The following is a 24,315-nucleotide window of genomic DNA, read 5'->3' on the forward strand; positions in this document are numbered from 1 at the left end:
AATCTGTCTAAAAAAGAAAAATAATGTACGAATGTTTAGCTATTAGTTCAAGTTTATTTAAATATGGATTGTCAAACTGATTTCATGCCTCTTAATTTTGATAAAGAACTAGGACCGGAACTGTTTAAGACTACATAAAACCTTTACAGTCATTCCAATTTCTTAAAATAAATCTAATAGAGTAACAAATTAATAAAATCCAATTATTAATTACCAATACAACATTTCAAATCAATAATGTGTTTTGCTACAGATAATATTTTCAAAAGTTATTAAATTGACATAAAGTTAAATTTATAAAGGACTTTCATATATATTTGAAATTGAAACCACATGATATTTTGTATTTTTTATTAATTTAATGAAAATCCCTTATTGACAAGTGCATTTGGCATTTCATATCTTAATACTACTTAAGTTATTGAAAATTTTAAAGATAATATTACAAAAGTAAATTATTTTCCAAATAGAAGAAATTCACATTTGCTTACATATAACAAGTTTTCAAAGATTTTAAAACTATGTGCTCGTAATAATTACATTGCTCTTAGAACTAACAAGTAAAAAAAAAAACTAAATTTCATCATTAATTATGAAAATAGCACATAATTTTACATTACATTATTTACAATGAATCATTGTTAAGCACAACATATAACATATAAGTAAATTAGCTTGATTGTCCTAGATTTACAGTATGGAAGTTTAAGCAGTGCCGAAACTTCAATTTTTTTTCAAAAGCCTCATGAACACATTTTCCTGTGATTACAAAATTAAATTGTGTTGTGAAAAAAATGTCCCAACTCACAGAGACCCTAATAAAGGTTATTAAGATTTAAAAGAGAAAATATTATATAATGTCTTTAAAATAATATACATAACAATAAAGTTATATAGTTTTACAGTGATACTATCATTATGAAAATGTTTTTCTACTTTAAATCGTATTATTTATTTTAGAACTACTGTGGGTTGAGAGAATTCTAAACAACACAGTCCACTTGTGGTATACAAATATTACCACTTCATTAAAAAGTTCCAGCCTGCATTCAATACAATACATTCATTTAACTAATGATCGCGCAAATGGCCTTGAACATATTTAAGGCAAGATTGTACCTCTTCACTATCGGCTTCCATGCCTTGTAATTTATCTTGAACATCGGCCATGAAATAATTATCAAAATCGCCCTTTTTAAGTGCCGTCATACAGAAATTAGTTAGCGCTTTAAAACATTGCTTTCGCTGAGCGTTATGTGGCTGATTGTCCCACACGGGTGTAGCCCTAACATAACTCCAAGCAAGAAAAACATATTTCATAACAGTTTCCCAGTGTTGAGAATCAACCAAAACCTTCCCTTGCTCAATGAGGCACTTTTTAAAAGCAGCAAGATGGGTTGCGACCCGCGAATAAGCGGGGGAGTCAGTCTTAGATGTCAAACGCGATGTTGGAAGGCTTTTAAATATGTTGGATTTAAGATAACTAAGTTTTTCCTCCAAAGGTGATAAATCTGGTGTTGGCATTTCTTTACGTATGTCTTGTTCAACGTCTGGATGTTTGTGAGTTATTTTCTTTATCATGTGTATAAGCTGTGTTGGACTTAGCCCTTTCAAAGCTGTGTCTAGTGATCCCTTAAATTCTCCATCGAAAGTATGTTCCAGACGCGATCGCTTTATAGGAGGAGTGAATTTGGTTGGGCTGTTCATTTTGAATTTTTGCGGCGTACTAATGTCGCTGAAGTCAATCTTTTCTGGAGTAAGTGGTACTCGTTCAACGTCGCCTAATAGAAGACGCTTTCTTGGGGTAGAACGTAATGTTACACTGAGCCTAGGCGGTGAGTTTCTTCCTGGTGTATTTTTAGGTGGTGTACGGACCGTAGACTGAAAAGCTGAACGCTTTAAATCGATGTCTGGCGACCATGTCACTGGGAGACGTTTACGACCTATAAGGTTTAATATTATGAAAATTTATGTTTAAAAAATTTAACTTACAATACTCAATGATCATGTAAAGACTCCATTATTTTGGAAAATATCATGTTCACCTAATTTACTTAAGTAGGTAATTAGTTAATTATATTGTTATTTCACAGCATAAATAACCACTTGTTAATTACTCAAGAAGTTTTGTACTTTACTGTTAATCACACATTAAAATGATTCCTTTGCAATCTCAATGTATAAAATTATATACTTTTGTTTATACATTAAGCTGCTTGGTACAATATATAAAAAAACAGTGTTATAAAAAAATATTCAATTTATATGAATACATAGTTTTTTAAATAATCATATGACTATTATTGCTCATTAAGATTCATCTAAACTAGTTAAGTAATATTTAAATGGGTTTCTAAAAAAATTAACAATATTATTTTTAGAGTTAAGTCAGTGCAAGAGTTATAGCAATAATTTCATATACAGAATGCAAAAGTAATAAAATGTATTTAATATAGGATCAGATAAATAAGCAACCTAATTGATGAGATGACCATCAAGTTACAGCCATTATATTGGCATTGTAAGGAATATTCAATACTGAGCTTTAATTTACTCTATAAATGCATATTTAAAGATATTTTATTCAATTAATAATACTGTTGGGAGTTTTCAATAAATGTTAATAAGTACCTCCTGTCTCTTTTAAATAGAATAATTGTATATTCTGAGAGCATTTACATATTTATGATAAAGTTAAATGTACTTATCATTGACTACATAGCTACAACTAACCTCTTTGCTGGATAAGGAACTCATCAGGTGAGGGCGCAGGGCTGAGGTAGCCCGGCGGGAGCGACGGGGATACCTCCCTGGTGTTGGTAAGGGGCCGCAGGGGAGTGACGCGCAGGCGGTCTAATCGTACCGGAATCTCTGCCAGTGCAGCGCGGGTGCGTCTAGGAGCATCTGGTGACGCCTCCATCACCCTAATTCTGAAATTATTGGTGAATATATCAATATATCATATTTACAATAAATATATTTTCTAAAGCAAATTAAGCTAATGTGTTTGTAAGATGTATTATTAGATAAAGAACATAATTGATATATGAGTGTGTCATGTTATTAGCAAGCAAATAAGAGCTTTAATATATTTTATGAAATGAAACTGGAACATATAGCCTATGCCAATCAAAAAATAAGTAACGACAAATAAAAAACTCTGCCATTGTGTTGAACTATCGATGATATTCGGCGATTTTGGATACTCAACAAAGTTTTTATCAGAACTTTGAAGGTAAAATTAAAATAGATCCAAGTAGCTCAGTAGATTAGTATTAGATTAACATTAAGATATATTCCTCAACAAGTGTTTGTACGTAGCACAAATAGCAAATCACATGAAATGTAAAAATCTAATGTTTGTTTATTTTTACCCCTTCTTTGGTAGGAAAATACTTAACATTATGAATGCGAAAGTAATTGCCTATTACTCTTTCACAACTAAATCACTAAAACTATTTTAATAAAATTTTGGTATGAAGCAAGCTTGAATACCAAGAAAGGACTTAGGTTACATTTTTATAATAATACCCTCGAATCTCCCTAACATGCAGGCAACGCCACGGGTGAAAACTAGTAAGTTATAGAAGCAGATGTTTGAATAGTTTTCAATTTTACAAATCAACAAGAAATAAAAAAATAAATTAGTGAAAGGAATAAACTCTATATAATATAACAAATAGGAAATTATTATCACTTAAACTTCAATTAAATATTAATAATGAATAAAACTAAAGCAATTTGCGATGATTAGTTACCTTAATATAAGCATATAAAATGAAAAATAATAACAATAAATGCAAAAAAAAAAATCTAGCTATTAATAAATAATTACTTAAGAAATTTTGTGGTTAGAGGCGTCATTAATTTATAAATATTGTGAAAACTGGCAAATATATCTGTTTGGTACTAAAACAACTGACCTGAGCGATTGTAACAAATGGCATCTATGGTGGTAAGACGAACACGACGCTACCCAAGTACTAAACTCAAATTTACAAATTAATTATTATGAAATATATAATTTTAAGGAACAAACCACAATTTCATTAAATAAATCTAAAAATGAAAGTGTGTTAGCTTGTGTAGAGTATTACAATCATCATAAAGTCAAATTGCTATGTTTTACCGTACCTTCACTAATATTTTGTCAGATAAATTAAAGTACCTACCTTAACACTCAATAATCGCCACTTAACACTTTTACGATGTTACATTCAGAATGTACTTATAACATATAACTTTCTCCTATAAAACAACAAACTTTATCCCATCAATTTAGCTTAGAAGAAAAATTGGCGCACAAATTGACAATGTTTATCAACGGTCACTTTGAAGATAGTCTTAGATCGCACTGGCTGCGTTCGTAATTAATGATTAAAAATATTCAAGACTGGCTCGTTTTATATTATATTTACAAATTACTACTTGGAAGAAGATAATGTGATATTAAGTGTTAAGAATCATTAACAAATGAGTATTTAATGTCACAGAGTTCACGCCATTAAATTTACATTAAGAGATCACTTTTTTAAGTATGGTGATTATGCAAATAATATTTTGCATAGGTTAAATTTGTATTTAATTCTTTCTAGAATCATTTAAAAATAAAAAATAAAATACGAAGGGAGGAAAAAAAATACATTTATTATACTATTATGTATGTATATGTTCTATTTTGTCATAAACCTCTAACGAAACAAAAAAATATCGTTTCTTGTTAAATTGTTGTGACTGCGCAGGCAATGCTTTGCCTGATATATGCTTGATCGAATATTCTTCTTCACGAATAGCAAATGCATTTTCTATTCCCTCAATCTTATAATCAGATGTCATCATATCAAAAAACATCAACTCATTATCAATCTAACACGATAAGAGATACATGGACCAATGTAATAATTCTATATGACTATGGACCAACAGTTATTCGTGTTTCCAGAAGCTTAATAGCCAGAATAAGGATTTCAATCCTGGAACTCAGGGCTATAGGGCTACAGGGCTAGGCTTATAGGATTAATAAGCTAATCAGTAGTTAAGATTTAAATAATTAGATGAAGTGTGTCTATCTATTACAATATTATCAACTTTATTAATTTTATTCGATTCGATTTTTTTTTAATAAATACATTACATTTGACAATAATTTTGTTTATGAGCATTAAACACAAAACAGTACATTAAGTCAAATGTATTTTCATCCATGAATTTCATTAAATGCATAAACTTAAATCTTCATTAATGAACGTTGTTGTGATATGTGTAGAAGTTGCAGAATAAGTCTCAGTGTTGCCATTGGCAGTTTGCACATTAATAATAGACTCTAAAAAACTTGTTATGACGTCGGATGGTGTATTTTTTTTTAAATTATCGATAAAATTACTTTCGATCCCATGACAAGAATCGATTGAGTCGTTACATCATTATGATATGGCTAGTTTTAGTACGATAACATTTATGAACAGCTCAATAACATATTCGATACTTTCACTATTGGCTTGCAACACTATAGACATTTTACTTTTTCATTCATCGAGTTCGAGTTTACAATTTCATAGTAATTCCTGCTCAAAGTGAATCCTTGATGTGTACCTATTATACTTTTATCGTAATATGTTCTTGATTTTATTCGGCAATAGTCGCGTAAATTTCAATTGTGTCGATGAATTAAGTACTTGTAAAATAAATGAAATACCTTCCGGATTCGGATAATACATTTTAATTATTGGCTTAAAATATCATAACTTGTTGAATATAACATTGACTTTTCACTTTTTTATTGTAATAAAAATAAATAAAAAATACTCATCAAGTGCTTTAAATTAAATTTTAAAACAAATTTTGTGAAAGGACGCGTTAGGAAGTAGGGCAAATAAAGGTGTAAATAAAATAGTGCCGGTCCGCGGTCGTATAGTAAGTTCTAGATGTCAACGCATACGTAAAATATTGTTGATAATGAGTGTTTTTGTCTGAATTGCTTAGACGATGGAAAGGTTGTCTCATGATTTAAATCTGGCTTTGGAAGAGAGTAATTGTGGAAGACAGGAGCGACGGAAAATCGGACTGCGTCGACGTACCAGGTCCGCGGGGAATTTGCGTTAGTTTTTTTTTATTTATTTTTTTATATTACCCTCTAACAAAGGGTGGGTATGAATTATTTTTAGAAACTTCTTTATTTAATTTATAAACACGTCTTTTATAGTTGTAAAATTAATTTTGCAGTCGAATTTCGACTCGAAAACAATTAAAATGCTGTAAATTTTCCTATTTAAAATTTACCAATTGAAGATAAAATAAGTGTTTTATAATTCAATCAGGCTTTATCATAATTTACTCAGTAATAAAGAGACATTTTTTTGGGAAAATTACTATAAATTCTGTTTCTGTGTATACATTTTAATTAAAATGAAATATACATAAACAATGTAAACAATAAATATAAAGAAAAAAAAAAAATAAGTATAGTGACAATAAAAAAAATCTTCATGAATTTTCTTATTAGTTTCTTAAACATTATTTATTTGTATGATGTATAGAGCTATGATAATAAGTTAAATTCTGCTACATTTTTTACAAAACAAATAATTTTTAAATAAAAATGTAATCAAGAAAAATAAATTAGCTACATTAATGACACACACTATTTACAAATTTTTATGAAATGCATTGTATTCATATATTTACTTAAAAATGATAATGATTTTTTTTATTGTATAAAAAAACATTTTGCAGCTGCTGCAATAGCAGTAAGCCTTGTTGAAGATGGCAGTTCAAGCAGCCCACCTCAGGCACCTCTTATTACACAACCGCTGTCAGATTCCGATGACCCGCATCTTAACATACACAAATCAACGAACCTCAAGTCCCGACACTATTGCCAGATCGGTAACTTTGAATCCGACTCGTTCAATGAAAATTTTTCACCCACTCGGCCAGCTAATGCTAGGAGGAAACGAAAGTATAAAAAGATGCCTGTGGAGTATACTGATGGTAAACATACACCACCGGTAGAGATATTGTGTATTGCTACCGAGGTAATCAAATTTTTTTTTTAACTTTCATTTCATTACTTTTAAAATATTAATAATATACACTTTCTATAAAAATTACATATAGTTGTAATTTTTATTTGATTTAATGTATGCCTATTTATTTGGTTAGGTATATAAGTTGATATTTAAAGTAAAACTTTTGAGTAAAATTTTATGAAAAAAATATAAATAGTTGCTTTCTTTTTGTTTTCTATTAATAAAACTATTTATCTACATTTATTAAAAAAATGTCTACTGCATATTACTTTTTTATTTTGCAATAAAATTTGTATACAGAAAAAGCATACACCTTTGTTTGTAAAATACAAATGAAATTATTATGTATTAATAGTATGGGCCTTTGATTAATTCTGCAAAAACTAAAGTGGCAGGCTACAAATAATCCTGGTTCAATTTTCGTCCAGAGAATCGTAATTGCAATTTACAGGGGAAATGCTGCTTGTATTTTTGCTACTACTGTAAAAATTATGACATATGTAGAATACTACATGTCATAATTTTTACTATTTCTTTTTTTTTGAGTTTATATTCAAAGTAGTTATACTCTATGAATGATTATGAAACATTTTTGATTGAGAAATTTATAAAATTATCGTTGAAAATAAAAGCAATGTAAACACGTACTATAAAGCAATACACGTTGCTACTACGCTAAATGAAAAAAAATAATACGAAGAATGTAAGCAATAACTAGTAACAGAACGGTTATTTCGACGCATTAGTCAATAGTCAGGATGGCCGAGCGGTCTAAGGCGCCAGACTCAAGGTTCCCTTGCCCGTACATAACGGGTTTGAGTTGTTCTGGTCCTCTCTGAGGGCGTGGGTTCGAATCCCACTTCTGACAAATGTTTTTTTTTCTTTAATATATTTTTTTTGTTTATATTATATACATATATAATATAAACAAAAAAAATATATATATATATGTTAAATAATTTGTTTTCTACATTGTTAAATTAAATGATTTTCTATAAAATTTAAAAACGGGTTGGTTGACTTTGTTAAATGGTGTCAAATATTTTTTTAGTTACATATTTTAATACTGAATAACAATTAAGTTAATTTCGTAATTATTTTTTTTAGCCCAATGTCTTGCCAGTGACGGTCACAAATCCGTCTCACAGTGTCTCGCCGCTACTACACAGCGGTAAACAAAAGCAAGAAAGGTCTGTTTAACTCGCAGCGGCAATAGCATCTATCAATGAATAAAGTTCAATGTTATCATTATTAATATTAAAACTCACTATTTGCAGAAACGCATTTTGTGGAAAACGCAAGTGGTCACATCGAGACAAAGGCGATGGATGCGAGATGAGAGAAAGATCGTTCAGTGGCGGATGTTCATCTAAATCTGCCTTCTTTAAAAACGATATAAAATCAAGAAAATACGACACAGCCAAAAAGCGAAAGGATACCGTGTTACAGCCGGGAAAAATAGTGCTTAAATCTCATAATACGGAAGAAGTAAAACTTACAGATACTCCGTCGTTGCTTGGAAGCTGTAGCTTTAACTTCGTCTATAAGAATTTATCCAAAAACGGCACACCGACACTCTCTAAACTCACGGGGTATAGAATAGCGACAGATTTGCCGCCGTTTTTCTGCGCGACCACAAGTTCAGGCAAGATAGATGGGAAGTACCACAGAAAGTATAAGATGCTGAATAAATCTCACCCGCCTAATCTATTAAGGAATCCATTACATTTCGACGATTCAAACAGTGGAATGGACTGTACGGGCAACGAGAGTAGCTCTTTGAGCAGCAGCGACTCTGACGGAGTTATTACCAACGACAGCGACAGAGAAGGTGACGATGAGCTCACGGACTGGCCTGGCATCGAGGAGCTCAAAGTCTTCAATAAAAGCCTCACCTTCAAATCATCGAAATCCGTTAACAACAATTGTACTAAATCGGTAAGTAATATGCCGCCACCGAAGAGGTTGAAGAAAGAAAAATTTCTAGTTAAAGGTGGCTGGGCTAGTTGTAAGAATAGGTACAAGAAGAAAAGAGCTAAAGTCGATTCGGGAAACGACGACGATGCCATGATGTCGGACTCGAAAACGGTCGTCGATGTTGAAGACGAGGCCTTAAAAGAGAAGGAGATACTGCCACACTCGTCATATTCGACCTTCAGTGACGTCATGAACGCAGGCGTTTCAGGAAAGAACGCCGATGAGACGTTTTTTCATTCCTTTCAAGAATTTCAAGAGAAATCTGAAAAAAAGGAGGAATTTAATCAGACGCCGCGCACTAATTTCTCTTTGCAGAAAACATCGTCGAGCGATTTGAATATAAGCGAGAAATCTCCCCAGAGCGATCACTATTGCAGTGAAAATTCAATGGGTAACGCGGGGGTCTCCGAGGTTAGGGAGATAAGAGCAGGATGTAGACGGATACGTGATGAAAGACCAGGTTTTCTCATATTAAGTGCAGCGAACGAACAGTTGTCTAAGTTTTTACAAGATTCGTGCCAAACTGAGCTGAAATTACCGAGTTTTCAAGATCCCGTTGAGAAAGAAAAATTAGAGTCTTTGGCTAAGTTATACTCTTTGGAGCTACAAGTCGAAATGGGACGACCTATTTTGAGGAAAACTAGGTAAAAATTATATTTTTATGCTTTCTATAAAGGAATAAAAACTATTTGTTTGTAAAGTATATCAAATTCTACGCTAATCTCTTTCAGCAATACGACTCAAGCAATCAGGGTAGAGAATCTCTCCTCCTACCGCAATCTACCTTCAGACCACAAGCGTAGATGCTATGGAGACGAGGCGGACAGCAGTCTAAGCCTCAGTGACCCAAACTCGGTTAACTCAACAAATGATCTAGATGATTCCATCCCGGATGTCAAATTGTCAGATCTACCCCCAGAAATAGCAGATTCGTTTAAGTACGCCCAAATCGATAAATCATTGTTGCATCCAGGGGAATTAGATTGAAATTTATAAGACCTATTGTATATTAAAAATGTTTATTATTTAGTGTTTAAACTATACTTAGGGGCTAGCCTTCAGCTAAGCGTAGGCAACCTAGCTAGTAGCTGTAGAATTTAAACAACTTGTCAAAGACAAAATCCACAATAATCGTTACGTCATTAACAAAACAAGTTATTTTCAATTAGCTGAGCGCACTACGTGTTTTTAAAAAACAACTAAATCCTTAATATTAAAAAAGGTGGCAGTCACGAACCTGTAACATCGAAGTTGATTGTTATTGAAATAATTTTTTTTTTTTAATTATCTTGAAGAAAATTAATAAAGAAATCTGGAGTTAACTCGATAAAAAATACATTTTTTTATTATTATATTAATATATGTATAACAACGAATTACATAATATACGCATGCACACATAAGGGAGTAGCGAACTTCGGCGAGCATGATGGCGTATAGAGCCACATGCCTTTCCGACTTACGAGTCGATGTTGCTCCCAAACAGGCTTCACAACCTATACCAGTCAGTTATCGTACCAGGGCCCTAAAAATTATCGTACATCATCGTACAGCAGGATAATGATTATAAAATACAATAATATTATACAAAATCACAACCATATATTTGAAATAACTTGTGATTACAGTTGAAATCAGCAGTATACTAAAAAAAAAGGTCGTCGTACATTTTTTTTCGTTTTGATCCCGCGAAATATTTTAAAGACAGTAACTACCAACAATTAGTATCAAACCAAGATATGAAGCGGCTGCCATTGTTCCTAAGAAAGAAATGAGCCAATACAAATGAAACAATAAGTAAAAACAATTATAATTGTTATTGGTTAGTGTAATTATCAAATTTTACATCATAATGGAAATTATCGTACCTTTGTGAACCCTGCTTCCAAAGCCAACATCAAAATAATTAATTTTCAGTAAGCCTGAAGTACATATGTACTCCCATATATATATATACATTATACAAAATATATTTGTATATTCATATTTGAGATAATTGAAAGTCATCCTATATATATGTTATAGGTAACCTGCCAAATCTATAGAACGTTTTATAATGTTATCTATAGTCAGTCTGTTATTTAATTTTGAATGGTTTTATCAATAGATTTGCAATTATACAGATTAAAAAACATATTAACACTAAGGACGCCTTTAGACGTCATACAAATACTTAGCTATTGTCTAGTGTCCTTAAAAGTGGCAAGATAATTATTAATAACAAAATACTTTAGTAATTTAGAAAGTAAGGGTTTAAACCCTGTTGTCACCATTTTGTACGATTTTCTATTGAATATTAAGATATGCCTTAGATGTGATGTTATATAGAGGGTCCCAGCAAACACGACCAATGTACGCAAGTTTAGTAAACTGTGAGGTTACATTTAGAATCTGATACGTAGTTGATGATGAATGTTAGTACTTATTGCGATATTTAATAAAATATCGATTTTTTTTTTGATTTCGCTTAGTTAATTGTATTTATATTTTATTATTTAATAATTATGAAAACAATTTATAAGATCAAATAAACTTAAATTTCACGAATCTATCTATCTTATTAGTATAAGAGATAACGAGATGTAGAAGCGCATAGTACATCTCACTTGCACCTTTTGTATTTACACAGCGTAAGCATTGTCACTTTGTATTGATAATTGATATGACTTGCAAAATGTCTTAAAATAGCTTCAGTATCGTTTATAGTGTTACGAATATGTCAAATAATTAAAAATACTAAATTGCTTATGGTCTCATCTACATATCTTTGAATATTAAAAAGACATATAGCAACAATAAAATATACATTTCTAAGCCTGCTAATTCATAGTAGGTTGAATTTATAATATGCTATCAATAATTTAATTGATAAAACATATATAAAAGCGGGTGTCATACTTTAATTTAGATGAGCAAGGTTTTTAGATATATTTAGTAAAAGGGCCCCGCCTTTTATTTAGTATGTGCACATGCGTTCTCATCTACGTGATTGACTATCTCTATCCTCTATCCTATCTATATATGGCATAGTCTATATAGTGTCTGGGATCTTAGACGATAATATTATATTGTGATAAAATAAAGATGACAATTGTTTTCGAATATAATTGAAATAAATTAACCATAGTTTTCTATAAATATTCAAAACTATAACATTAATTCTATTTGTTTCATTATTTATTTCTTAACTTCGTTCCAACTATTATTAAATTCTTTGAGAATTTGTTAATTACTTGGTCTTATTGTATTTATTTGGACTTAAACAATAATTATTATTTTTGACAAAAGAAATTAAAGACAATTATAAGGAAAAAAAACATTCTAAAGTTTACAATGGACCCAAGGTGTTTCCCTTTCATAAATAAATGATCTCAAATTATATTAAATACGTTTATATTAGGCATAAAAAAGTAAAGAATATTTCATGTAGTTTTATTTGGTCAGTTTTACACTTTTATTAAAAAAATGTTTAGTATAGTATAGTAACAGCCTGTAAATGTCCCACTGCTGGGCTAAGGCCTCCTCTCCCTTTTTTTTTTTTTTTGAGGAGAAGGTTTGGAGCTTATTCCACCACGCTGCTCCAGTGCGGGTTGGTGGAATACACATGTGGCAGAATTTCAATGAAATTAGGCACATGCAGGTTTCCTCACGATGTTTTCCTTCACCGTAAAGCACGAGATGAATTATAATTACAAATTAAGCACATGAAAAGTCAGTGGTGCTTGCCCGGGCTTGAACCCACGATCATCGGTTAAGATTCACGCGTTCTTACCACTGGGCCATCTCGGCTATGTTTACCTTATATTAATCTCATTATGAGGCTTTGTCTGTATATAAAGACAATTATTAATACTACCGATAATTTTTCGCTTTAAACATATTTATGAATTGTATAGTTTCTGTTAAATGATAATCTTGCGCTTTGAATCCACGTTCATTATTCGCACTGCGAAACTGTGGAATTCTTTGCCTGAGTCCGTATTTTCTGATAGGTACAACGTTGGTGTCTTCAAATCCAGAGTGAACAGGTTTCTTATAGGCAAGCGTGCTACATGTTAGACCATGTCGATGCCTAAGATCAGGCAAGTCAACGGTCAAACGCTGGCCTATTAAGTGTAAAAAAAAAGAAAAAAATCTTCGCCAATTTAAATATGTATTAAAAAAAATTGTTTTGCTTTTTAGGGTTTCATATCTAAAAGATGGAGATCTATTACTGAATCTATGTGGTATGTCTGTCTTATTGCTGCACCTTTATAATCGTTAAAAGCTAGCCGGTTTTTTTGTACAGAAGACTGGCCGTCGCCATGACAAATGCTAAATTTTAAATAACAATTTTAAACCCAAAGCTGGTATTTAATATCGGTAATAAAATTTTGTATTGTATATATTTTTTAATCTTAATTCTCCTAGCATATTTTTAAGCAATAAATAATGTTATGAACATAAACTATCTTATCTATTGGATGAATGGTATAATTGATATAACAATGTTGATCATAAAAAGTTATAGAAGGAACCTGGGATTACCACTACAAACAAATGCATAGCAAAGTAAAAGAGAAAAAGCTAGTCGACGCCGTACAAGATGGCGCGCGGGTCGTTAGTCATAGTCAGCAAAACAACATACGTATTACGTCGAGAAATAGAACATACGTATGAAGTCGAGATGGCCCAGTGGTAAGAACGCGTGAATCTTAACCGATGAACGTGGGTTCAAACCCGGGCAAGCACCTCTGAATTTTCATGTGCTTAATTTCTGTTTATAATTCATCTCGTGCTTTTCGGTGAAGGAAAACATCGTGAGGAAACCTGCATGTGTCTAATTTCATCGAAATTCTGCCACATGTATATTCCACCAACCCGCATTGGAGCAGCGTGTTGGAATAAGCTCCAAACCTTGTCCTCAAAAAGGGAGAGGAGGCCTTAGCCCAGCAGTGGGACATTTACAGGCAGTTACTTTACTTTACTTTACAATATCGATTATTCGATATATAGCGGATTTAGTTACTATCTTATAGTGAATATAATCGGAATATATAAATGGCCAGAGTTCCAAACTCAAATATTAAATTTAGAAATCGTTGCCTTTAAATTGTGTTGTCTTATTAATTGTAATAAATTAGAAATTCAAATATTATTATTAAATGTTTCGGTAATTAGATTTAATAATACTTATTATACTTATAACAAAAGATGATAGTATTGAATTTTACGTAGTCACCCCTCAAATTTTTAGAGTTGATATTAGTTATAAAATTTAAACAGTACGATAACTGAATTAATATTTCAAATAAATTAAATAACTGGCCACAATCCTATTGTTTTTTTTTTTTTATACTTTTGACTTTGTGGTTTACATTTTGTGGAAATATTTTTAAGAAATACTTATAAATTAGAACTAATATGAATGATACAAGTATTTGTTGAGATTTAAGTTTCAAAAAAGTATATCTTTATATATATCATGAACTTATTATAATTATAGAATATATTGACAAGATTGCCGTGTTAAAAAAAAAAGTCGTCACAAAAATCCGATCGAATTGAATGTTAATGAAAACCATCTATTATTTAGGCCTATGTCTATTGCTGAATGGTTGATTTATTCTACATATTTAATCATAGATATGTCGTACATTACACAAGATTATTATTTTATATCCTTAAACATATTGTGCTGTATATTATGAAACAGTAGACTTTTATATTGTGTAACTAGTACAAAATTATACTTCTTATCTTATAATTCTGGCCTTTAATTTTATAATCTCTTATCATTTTTCATGGAGTTGACGGAATTTCGATTGGATAAAGATTGTCATATGCTATTCTCACCAGGTCACCCTTTTGATTTCTTGGGATAAAATATATATTTTAAAATTAAGTATTGGATTTAAGCATTTCGAAAATTTAATGATACTTATACAATAAATGCGAAAGGAGTTTTTTTTTGTTACGCTTTAATGTCTATATATTATATGTCTAATATTAAGAAATTGGCATACTTTGTCAAGGGCTTAAAAAAACATAGTGTACCTAACACGAGAACAAAGCCGCGGGTGGAAACTATTATTTTAAATAAACATTCACGGTGTGGCCACAATCCTATTCTTTTCATTTTTTATTCAAAACGAAAATGATCTTGATTAAATCGCTTACATTATATAAGCATTGAAAGAAATATTATAATGTACACACTGACATACTTTAAATCGTAACACGACGACGAAACAAAAAAAAATTTGTTGCTTTAACGGAATTGCCTTAAATTCCAAGGGCAGCAGGAGAAAAGATCTTAGATTTACGTATTCCATGCGATTTTCTAATAGCTTTGCTATAATACAAACAGTTCTTGATTAATATATCTTTATTTACTTACTATATATAACTATACCTATATATAGCCCTACTGGTGGCAGGGCTTTGTGCAAGCTCTTCTGGGTAGGTACCACCCACTCATCAGATATTCTACCGCAAAACAGCAATACTTGATATTGTTGTGTTCCGGTTTGAAGGGTGAGTGAGCCAGTGTAATTACAGGCACAAGGGACATAAAATCTTAGTTCCCAAGGTTGGTGGCGCATTGGCTATAAGCGATGGTTGACATTTCTTACAATGCCAATGTCTACGGGCGTTTGGTGACCACTTACCATCAGGTGGCCCATATGCTCGTCCACCTTTCTATTCTATAATAAAAAAAAAAATTACTTGTCATACCACTTTAATTTAACTTCCAAAGTTCTGATAACTTCATTAACAGACAGTAACAGTAACAGCCTGTGAATGTCCCACTGCTGGGCTAAAGCTGGGTAACAACTTCGTTGATTCAAAATTTTTATGAGTCTTTACTACCAATTGATTATTTATATCTCGATGACGTCATATCAATTGCACGTCATAGGTTTATGAAATCGACCATAGATTATTTTTTCTCAACGTAAATAAAACACAATAAATATTTAAAACATTTATTAAATTAAAAATTTGCAAAATTAACAATAAAAAGGATAACAAATCATATTGGAAGCACGCAACCGTTAAATAAAGTATTTATATTTAAAATATGTAAAAAAAAAATATTGTACATTTAGCGCTTGCTCTACAAAATTTAGAACAGTATAAAAAAAATGTCTTTACTTCATTAGCATGTCTTTTTGTGTATTACAGCATTTAAATTCTATTACAAATATTGTAATCGTTCAAATGAAATAAAACATGGAATGACTATTCTATTATTAACAGATAAAAAACGCCATTCGATATCATAACGTAGTGTCCTTAAATATAAAAATCTCTAATGTATAAATTATTTTCTATTTATTCACAATCCGTGTTTGTACTGCGATGTCAAGTATTGTGAGTAGTTGACACTATTCAATAGTGTTAATATCACAGGTATTATTTTCATTTTAAATTCATTATATTTTTATTTTTTTTCGAATTTCATAACCCTTGTCGCTCCAAAATATAATAGAAAATTTCAATAGCTTTCATAATTCAAAGCTATCAATCGGTTCAAAAAAAGATAAGATAGAATGAATAAGTATTTAAAAAAAAAATAACGAACAATTAATTTGTAGATGTATCAAAATTGTGATCTTTTGTATAAATTTGTAAAAACTTTATAATAGCAGTCTGCCTGGTGATATTCAAATTTAAAGGAAATTGAATCTTAGTTATGCTTATTCTATGGTACAGATCAGGTCATCTCCCTCCAGCTTCTGTCCGTTCATGATGGACACGGAGACGATGGTACCAGCTCGTGGTGCTTGAACGATCATCTCCATTTTCATGGCTGACAACACAGCGATTGGCTGGCCCTTGTCCACCTTGTCACCTTCCTTTACTTTAATGGCTGTGGGATTATATTTAAATGTAAGAAATATATTTTATATAAGGTAATATATAAATGATTTACTAAATTATAATATAACTTTCAACAATTTAGGGTTCTAATTTATGAGAAAATTCTTGTCAAACTGAACGGTTTTATTAAAATACTTTTAATTATTTTTATTTTGAAGCAAAAATGAATATAATTTTAAGTTACTATATACAAAAAATAGTTTAGTTAGTTATTTATAATACGAAAATATATATTTACTTAAAACTGTGCCCGGCATGGGGGCACCAACTTGGTTTTTGTCACCCTTCACAGCCTTGGGGTGAATTTTCATTTCCTAAAATGAGAAAAATATATTTATATTTAGAAGATTCCATGATCCATACAACAGCGTTGTAAAAAATATTGTATAACATTTTGTTAGTGGGCAGAACGGTAAAGTAATGAATTCATTAATGGCGCGACTCGTGATTTGTCGAATATGTTTAAATGTGTTATTTGGATTTGTAAGAGTAATTGAGTGAATTATTTATGTCATTTTGTATTATTTGGTGTTCTGTTTTTAAAAAGACCAATTCAAGGTTTTTATAAAATCAATTTCACTTCTGAATGCTAAATAAAGTAAAATAAATATATATGATATTAATCCTGTAAAATCCCTTATAATTAATCATTAATGAATATTTATTATTATTAATGAGTAGATATATAAACGTATATTGTGATAAATAGAAACGGCGACATTTTTGTATACCTTACTAGCTTGGTCATCTCTAATGAACACAGATCTCAACTGCCCATTGAGTTCAAAGAACACTTCCCGCTCTCCAGCCGCCGTCATCTCGTCAGAGACTGCGAGAGTCTTGATGTCCAAGGTCTTGCCTCGCTCGATCTTCACTTCGATTGTTTCACCGACCTAGAATTATATACGATTTTTAAATTAAAGATTCATAAAAATTCGATTTATCAAATACAAGAATAATAGTTACTCGTCTTCTTTCAGTATATCCTTAATTTTGATTGGTATGATTTTTTTTGTACCTATAAGAAAATATCATACCAATTTACCCCTCCTATTACTCCTTAAATCTTCCGCTGTTTAGGATGACATAAATATTTATTATTTCTTAAAAAAATATCTGAAAGCTCACCGTGGGACCGACGAGGAAGGTCTTGGTGTCGAGATGCTTGACGGGTCCGTACTTGTCGCGGATACGGAAGAAGTCGTTCGCGACCTGCGGGTACATCGCCGCAGACATCACGTCCTGATCGGTCACCTGGAAAAACGATTGTTTAATTATTAGTTGGATGCAGTTGTATTTGGTTTATGGTAATGTAGAGTCACCCCTCTCAATAAGTGGGCATCAATAAAGGAATATTTTCATTCAGAAGCATTTCTAAGGAAACCTTCCTTAACACTTTCTGTCATAGACGCCTATAGTCATAACATGTATATATGTATCTTTGTGTGTATATTGTTTACATTTATATATATGTATGTACAATGCACTCGCCCGTTAGGTCATGCCAGCATCTTAATGCAGGGTTGTCTTTAAGTTTTGGGGCCTTTGTTGTGGAATCTCGCGTATGACGCAGTCCTGCGCGTCACTCTCCCTGAAGGTGTCAGCATCGTCTGTTATGCAGACGACACGTTGGAGCTGGCAACGGGGGAGAATTTTGAGAGAACCAAAGAGCTCGCCGAGCTTGGGGTGAACACTGTCGTCGAAAAGATCTGCGAGTTGGGCCTTCGGATCGCGTCCCATAAGACGGAAGCGCTATGGTTCCATAAACTGCCAAGGAGCAGGGAACCGCCTGACTCGCACATCCGCGTTGGTGACTCATACGTCCAGGTGGCCAGGAACATGAAATACCTGGGCCACACACTGGATGGTCGCTGGGGCTTCGAGCGCCTAGCCCCCCGGATCGAGAAGGTAGCGGGTGCCATGTACAGAATGCTGCCTAATCTCGGGGGACCGAGGGAGAAAGTTCGCCGTCTCTATGCCGGTGTCGTGCGATCGATGGCCCTCTACGGGGCACCCGTTTGGTCTCACAGACTATCGGGCGTCCGCCGCTGCAGGACTAAGATCCAAAGTTCGCAGCAAAGAGTGGCCATCCGCATAGTGCGGGGATATCGCACGATATCCTACCAGGCGGCAACCGTCCTAGCGCACTTTCCGCCCTTGGATATTCTGGCGGATATGGATGCGAGGGTCTACCAACAGACCCGCATCCTCCGCCAGAACAGTGAAAGCGCGCCCACTTCGAGTGTGCTCGAGGCGTTGAAGCGGCAGGAACACCGGAGGGCTCTTGCGACGCGGCGCGACTGTCTCTGTGAAGAACGGTACATACGCAAACGCGTCGTTGGAGCGATCCTGCCAGCCTTCGAAGCCTGGATGAGACGAAAGCGACGAGTCACCTTCCGACTTACGCAGGTAATGACCGGTCACGGTTGTTTTGGAGAATACCTGTGTAAGATCGGACGCGAATCGACGGCGATGTGTCACCACTGTGACGCGGACCGGGACACCGCTCAGCATACGTTGGAAGTGTGCCCCGCGTGGAGTGCGGAGAGGGAGATCCTGGTCCGTGAAGTCGGACAAGACCTGTCCCTGCGAGCAATCGTGTCGGCGATGCTTCGCAGGGAATCGGCGTGGAGGGCCGTAGCCTCCTTCTGTGAGACCGTCATGGTTCAGTAGGAGACGGCGGAGCGGGAACGGGAAAGGGCCGATCCTGCTCGGCCGAGACGACGACGGCGTCGTCTCGGCCCTCCCATAGCCCAGACGCCCGGGGCTTAAAAGATAGGGCGTAACCCTGGGGCCGTGGATGCGTGGCGTCCTATTTCAGACGGTCCTGTGGAGGACGGCAGCCGTGATGGCCTTGCGCTGCCGTACGCACTCGCGAGGAGTGCGGGTGGGCGAAATTCGCCCCCTCATGAGAGCTCCGCCGAGCCACGAGTGGAGCAAAGCACGGGAGAGGCCGCGGATGCGTTATATCAACACGATCCCGCAGCCTCTCCGATCCGTGCTGAGGACGGCCATCGCAGTGGTTTTAGTGGGTAAGAAACCCACATAACCCCGGTTCCACCCCCATAGGACCCGGGTACCTTTCTGAAGGTTTCCACTGCGAGAAAAAAAAAGATTGTCTGGAAGAGATCACTAGTTGAGTGATAGCATGGCTTCTCTTGAACTTTTGTTTTTCTTTTTATTTTTATTTTTTACTTTTGTTTGTCTTTTTTTTCCTCGTGAGTGTGCAATAAAGTTGTTTAATAATAATAATAATGACTTGACTATTGTATATAGTAAGCCGAGATGGCCCAGTGGTAAGAACATGTGAATCTTAACCGATAATCGTGGGTTCAAACCCGGGCAATCACCACTGAATTTTCATGTGCTTAATTTGTGATTATAATTCATCTCGTGCTTTACGGTGAAGGAAAAACATCGTGAGGAAACCTGCATGTGTCTAATTTCACTGAAATTCTGCCACATGTGTATTCCACCAACCCGCATTGGAGCAGCGTGGTGGAATAAGCTCCAAAACCTTCTCCTCAAAAAGAGGAGAGGAGGCCTTTAGCCCAGCAGTGGGACATTCACAGGCTGTTACGGTTACGATTTATTGTATATAGTGTACTATCCCGGCCAGATGTAGATGTATCTTTATTCTTGCAATGTTTTATATCAAGCTATGTCGATCTCGAATTAATGGGATTAAGTTATGGGAATAATAATAAAATCACATTTATGTAAACAATATTATACATATAAGGTTAAAAAACGAAATAAGAATATCGAAAACAAACAGAATGTAGAACTAAAAATAATAACATAAGCTGAGACTGATCGCTAAGAGTAAACAATAGTTTCGATATTTGCCAATATAAATAAATAAACAAATAAATATACTGGAACATTATTCATACACGGCCATCTGATCCCAAATTAAGCTTGTACAAAGCTTGTGCTATGGAAACCAGACAACTGATATACTACATATACTACTTTTCTTTTGTAAATACATACTTATATAGATAATTACACACAGACTCAGGACAAACAGACATTTTCATGCACACAAATGTCTGTCCTGGGTGGGAATCGAACCTACAACCTTCGACGTGAAAGGCAACTATTTACTAACCACGCCAATCGGCTCGTCGTCTAAGAAGTCTTCTAAGTTCTATCAGATATACATCAATCAAATTTTTTGGTAACATACGTAATCCGTAACAGCCTGTGAATGTCTGCTGGGCTAAAGGCCTCTCTCTTCTTTTTGAGGAGAAGGTTTGGAGCTTATTCCACCACGCTGCTCCAGTGCGGGTTGGTGGAGTGTATTCCACCACCACGATCATCGGTTAAGATTAACGCGTTCTTACCATTGGGCCATCTCCGATCTTTTGGTAACATAATAATAGCATATTTGAATTATTTCAGACAAGTTAAATTACCTCTGGGTAGGTTTCTTGTATTTCCTTTTTCAATTTACTGAAATCTAATGGCGATAGCTCTTGTCCGGGACGTCCTTCTATTCTTGGCATGTCTTTAAGGATCTTTGATCTGTAATCACAAATAACAACGTGTAATTTTTTTTGTATATATTTTAATTTACCGATTAATCCATCCAATTATTCCAATTTTTTTTTTCAAAGTTTTTCAAAAGGCACTTTTGCAATGCAACCCACGATCATCGGTTAAGATTCACGCGCTCTTACCACTGGGCCATCTCGGCATTTTTACAATACAGAAATAATAAAAATATATCTTTATTATAATACAACACTATTTCACTTCGCTTCATATTGAAAGTAATTCAAAATCTTGGCCAATTATTTCAGCTTCGATTCAATGTCAAAGTTTATTTATATTTGTTACTCTTTTGTACATACATTTTGTACATAACTATGAGCTACAAGCAACAGCAGGCAAGCAATATCAAGATTGTGCGATTTCAGACAAAGATTAAGTTGTGATGATGACATTTATACAAGTTAATTTAAATTTACCTTAATGGTTCAGGGAATCCACCGTACGGTATACCAATAGCACCTTGGAAGAATTCCACGACGGATTTGGGGAATGATAATTCTTCGGCTCTTGCCTCTATTTCTGCGGCTGTCAGTTTGTTCTGTACCATGAACTGTGCGAGGTCACCGACGACCTTCGACGAGGGCGTCACTTTGATTATGTCACCCAGGAGAAGGTTCGCCTCTCTGGAAGAAAATTGGCCTATAAATAATCGGATTAAAATGAAATTCAAGCTAGGCCTGGCCTCTGGACAATGGTGCAGGAATATACCGTAAAGCTTGAGGGTTATTTTTATTTTGTGCTTACGTATAACATCCATTCATCCATTGTTTATCAATTTTGTTAAAAAAATGTATATATTATTATAGACTATACAAATAATTGTTTAAATGTTTAGCGTATGCATATATAACAAATAAAAGTTATAATATTATCAAAACAATATATAGTATTGAATATATCGAAGTAGCTAACCTATAAGCCTTCTTGACTTCTTCAAACTGGCTGCCCAAGCCCAGGGAGAATGCTTGGAACTGCAAATTGGTGTACTGTCCGCCGGGAATTTCGTTAAGGTATACATCAGCGTTACCGGATTTCATGGTCGCAGTACATTCGAACGGTCCGTACAATGTTCTCGCTTGCTCCCAGTAGGCGGAGTATTCAGAGACAGTTTGAAGGGGTATACCTATAAACGATCAAAATAAAATTAATCCAAATTGCAACTTCTGAATCGCTAAATTGACTTTGTACGAGATCCATAAGTACTCGATAAGTTAATTTAACCAAATCTTAATTGTGGGAATATAAAATAATAAATAGAATAATAAAAAAACTATCATTCTTATATACGTTAAAACCATTACGATTATGAATTATATGTATATATATATTTAAATGTTTAGGCTAGCGCTTGACTGTTATCACACCTGATGGAAAGTGAAGATATAGTCTAAGGTGGAGCGCGCTTGCATAGAAGATGCCTATTGACTATTGACTTGAAGATTCCCATATTGTAGGTAGTGGGAAAAACGGAGGTCGGGACCCTCCCGACCTCCGTTTTTCCCGACCTTAGCGGTGCGTATCAGAAACGAGGAAGCAAATCGTTACGTACGTGTCTTAGGTATGTCAACTACGTGCGGTTTTTTTTTTATAGAACAGGAAGGCGAACGAGCATATGGGTCACCTGATGGTAAGTGGTCATCAACGCCCATAGATATTGGCATTGTAAGAAATGTTTACTATCGCTTACATCACCAATGCACCACCAGCCTTGGGAACTAAGATGTTATGTCCCTTGTGCCTGTAATAACACTGGCTCACACACCCTTCAAACCGGAACACAACAATACCAAATACTGCTGTTTTGCGGTAGAATATCTGATGAGTAGGTGGTACCTACCTACGAGCTCGCACAAAGCTCTACCACCAGGTGCAGATCTTTTCGATGTCTCGCAGTTCTGTGGTAAAAAGGTGACAGGGAAACCAAATTAAATAGTTCCTGAGCACTCTCTCAGAAATATTTCCTGTAGAATACCGGCAGACAGGCAACCTCACGACGAGCACCGAGCAACTCTTTGAAGAGATCGGTATTTCGTCGCACTGTATGCACGAACTCGAAATTTCAAGTAAAATTAATCATTTAAATTTTCATTTATCTCGGCGGGAGCCCCTCGACGGCCCGTGCTCAGGAGTCTATTTTAACCTGGCTACTGAAATCACAAGAGTAACTATACCACAAGCTACGATAAGCACGGTCGGAAAATCTGGATCTACAGTTCAATCACGGGAGGGTACAAGGGGCTGCGCGCGGGTGCTCACCGGTGTCGAGCGGCGTGCCCTGCAGCGACGCGACGAGCGCGCCCATGCTGGGCTGGCTGGTGAGGCCGGACACGGAGTCCACGGCCGCGTCCACCACGTCGGCGCCGGCGCGCGCGCACGCCAGCATGGCGGCCACGCCCGCGCCCGACGTGTCGTGCGTGTGCACGTGGATGGGCACGCGCGGGTGCGCCGCGCGGATGGCGGACACCAGCAGCCTGCGGGCACACACACCGTCAGCACGCCCCCGCCGCGCCCCGCGCCCCGCCCGCTCCGCTACTCACTCGGCGGCCTGCGGCTTGAGGAGGCCGGCCATGTCCTTGATGCCGAGCACGTGCGTGCCCGCCTTCACTAGCTCGTCGGCCAGGTTCAGGTAGTACTTGAGGTCGTATTTCTTTTTGCTGGGGTCCGATACGTCTCCGGTGTACGAGATGGCGGCCTCGACGACTCCGCCGGCTTTCCCCGCCGCCTCCATGCCGAGGATCAAGTTCGGCAGGTAGTTTAGTGAATCGAAAACTCTAAATATGTCCATTCCGGCTTTTACCTAAGACGAAAAGAATTATATTAGTATTATAATTAGAAGTTCAATATAATTAATTGGTTACTTTTATCTCTAAAGCTTATGAGCACA

The 24,315-nt window shown here is 34.9% G+C and overlaps 3 protein-coding genes and 1 non-coding gene across 11 annotated transcripts in view; 2 read left to right on the forward strand and 2 right to left on the reverse strand.

Annotated features, from left to right (window-relative positions):
* Positions 1-319: 319 nt before the first annotated feature.
* LOC126769499 (uncharacterized) lies at positions 320-4,314 on the reverse strand. Of its 3 annotated transcripts, none has more exons than XM_050488354.1 (4): positions 4,173-4,314; positions 3,924-3,988; positions 2,734-2,930; positions 320-1,943 (listed from the first exon to the last, which is right to left on the reverse strand). In XM_050488354.1, exons 3-4 carry the CDS (start codon positions 2,918-2,920, stop codon positions 1,072-1,074), a joined length of 1,059 nt encoding a protein of 352 aa, XP_050344311.1. In that variant the 5' UTR covers positions 2,921-2,930; positions 3,924-3,988; positions 4,173-4,314; the 3' UTR covers positions 320-1,071. The 3 variants fall into 3 exon arrangements, with proteins under 3 accessions (XP_050344311.1, XP_050344313.1, XP_050344312.1); XM_050488356.1 differs by having other exon boundaries at positions 3,924-3,972; positions 4,169-4,314; XM_050488355.1 differs by lacking the exon at positions 3,924-3,988.
* A 1,161-nt stretch (positions 4,315-5,475) lies between these two features.
* On the forward strand, positions 5,476-12,171 carry LOC126769456 (uncharacterized). Of its 2 annotated transcripts, none has more exons than XM_050488268.1 (5): positions 5,476-6,080; positions 6,733-7,034; positions 8,136-8,218; positions 8,306-9,649; positions 9,737-12,171. In XM_050488268.1, exons 2-5 carry the CDS (start codon positions 6,969-6,971, stop codon positions 9,990-9,992), a joined length of 1,749 nt encoding a protein of 582 aa, XP_050344225.1. In that variant the 5' UTR covers positions 5,476-6,080; positions 6,733-6,968; the 3' UTR covers positions 9,993-12,171. The 2 variants fall into 2 exon arrangements, with proteins under 2 accessions (XP_050344225.1, XP_050344224.1); XM_050488267.1 differs by having other exon boundaries at positions 5,477-6,097; positions 9,737-12,162.
* Trnal-caa (transfer RNA leucine (anticodon CAA)) lies at positions 7,781-7,896 on the forward strand. The gene is made up of 2 exons: positions 7,781-7,818; positions 7,852-7,896. It is a non-coding gene; the product is annotated as a tRNA-Leu (tRNA).
* Positions 12,172-15,959: 3,788 nt separating the features above from the next.
* The window catches only part of LOC126769436 (pyruvate carboxylase, mitochondrial), a 48,943-nt gene continuing 40,587 nt past the window's right edge, over positions 15,960-24,315 (reverse strand). For all 5 annotated transcript variants that reach the window (XM_050488228.1, XM_050488231.1, XM_050488229.1 and 2 more), the window contains 9 exons: positions 23,969-24,228; positions 23,688-23,902; positions 22,344-22,554; positions 21,848-22,054; positions 21,293-21,401; positions 18,000-18,125; positions 17,603-17,764; positions 17,110-17,185; positions 15,960-16,860 (listed from right to left, as the gene is read on the reverse strand). In XM_050488228.1, coding sequence (XP_050344185.1) covers positions 16,688-16,860; positions 17,110-17,185; positions 17,603-17,764; positions 18,000-18,125; positions 21,293-21,401; positions 21,848-22,054; positions 22,344-22,554; positions 23,688-23,902; positions 23,969-24,228 — 1,539 coding nt within the window. In that variant the 3' untranslated portion in view covers positions 15,960-16,687. The remainder of the gene's footprint in view (positions 16,861-17,109; positions 17,186-17,602; positions 17,765-17,999; positions 18,126-21,292; positions 21,402-21,847; positions 22,055-22,343; positions 22,555-23,687; positions 23,903-23,968; positions 24,229-24,315) is intronic.

The sequence above is a fragment of the Nymphalis io genome, chromosome 7 (assembly GCF_905147045.1).
Source record: "Nymphalis io chromosome 7, ilAglIoxx1.1, whole genome shotgun sequence".
NCBI lineage: Eukaryota > Metazoa > Arthropoda > Insecta > Lepidoptera > Nymphalidae > Nymphalis > Nymphalis io.

Bases quoted from the DNA above. Each gene is read 5' to 3' on its own strand.
- LOC126769499 (XM_050488355.1), bottom strand. From the start codon at position 2,920: ATGGAGGCGTCACCAGATGCTCCTAGACGCACCCGCGCTGCACTGGCA. The intron at 1,944-2,733 runs GTTAGTTGTAGC...TAAACCTTATAG, and splicing joins GTTCCTTATCCAGCAAAGAG to GTCGTAAACGTCTCCCAGTG.
- LOC126769456 (XM_050488267.1), top strand. From the start codon at position 5,986: ATGGAAAGGTTGTCTCATGATTTAAATCTGGCTTTGGAAGAGAGTAAT. The intron at 6,098-6,732 runs GTTAGTTTTTTT...AACATTTTGCAG, and splicing joins CAGGTCCGCGGGGAATTTGC to CTGCTGCAATAGCAGTAAGC. The intron at 9,650-9,736 runs GTAAAAATTATA...AATCTCTTTCAG, and splicing joins CCTATTTTGAGGAAAACTAG to CAATACGACTCAAGCAATCA.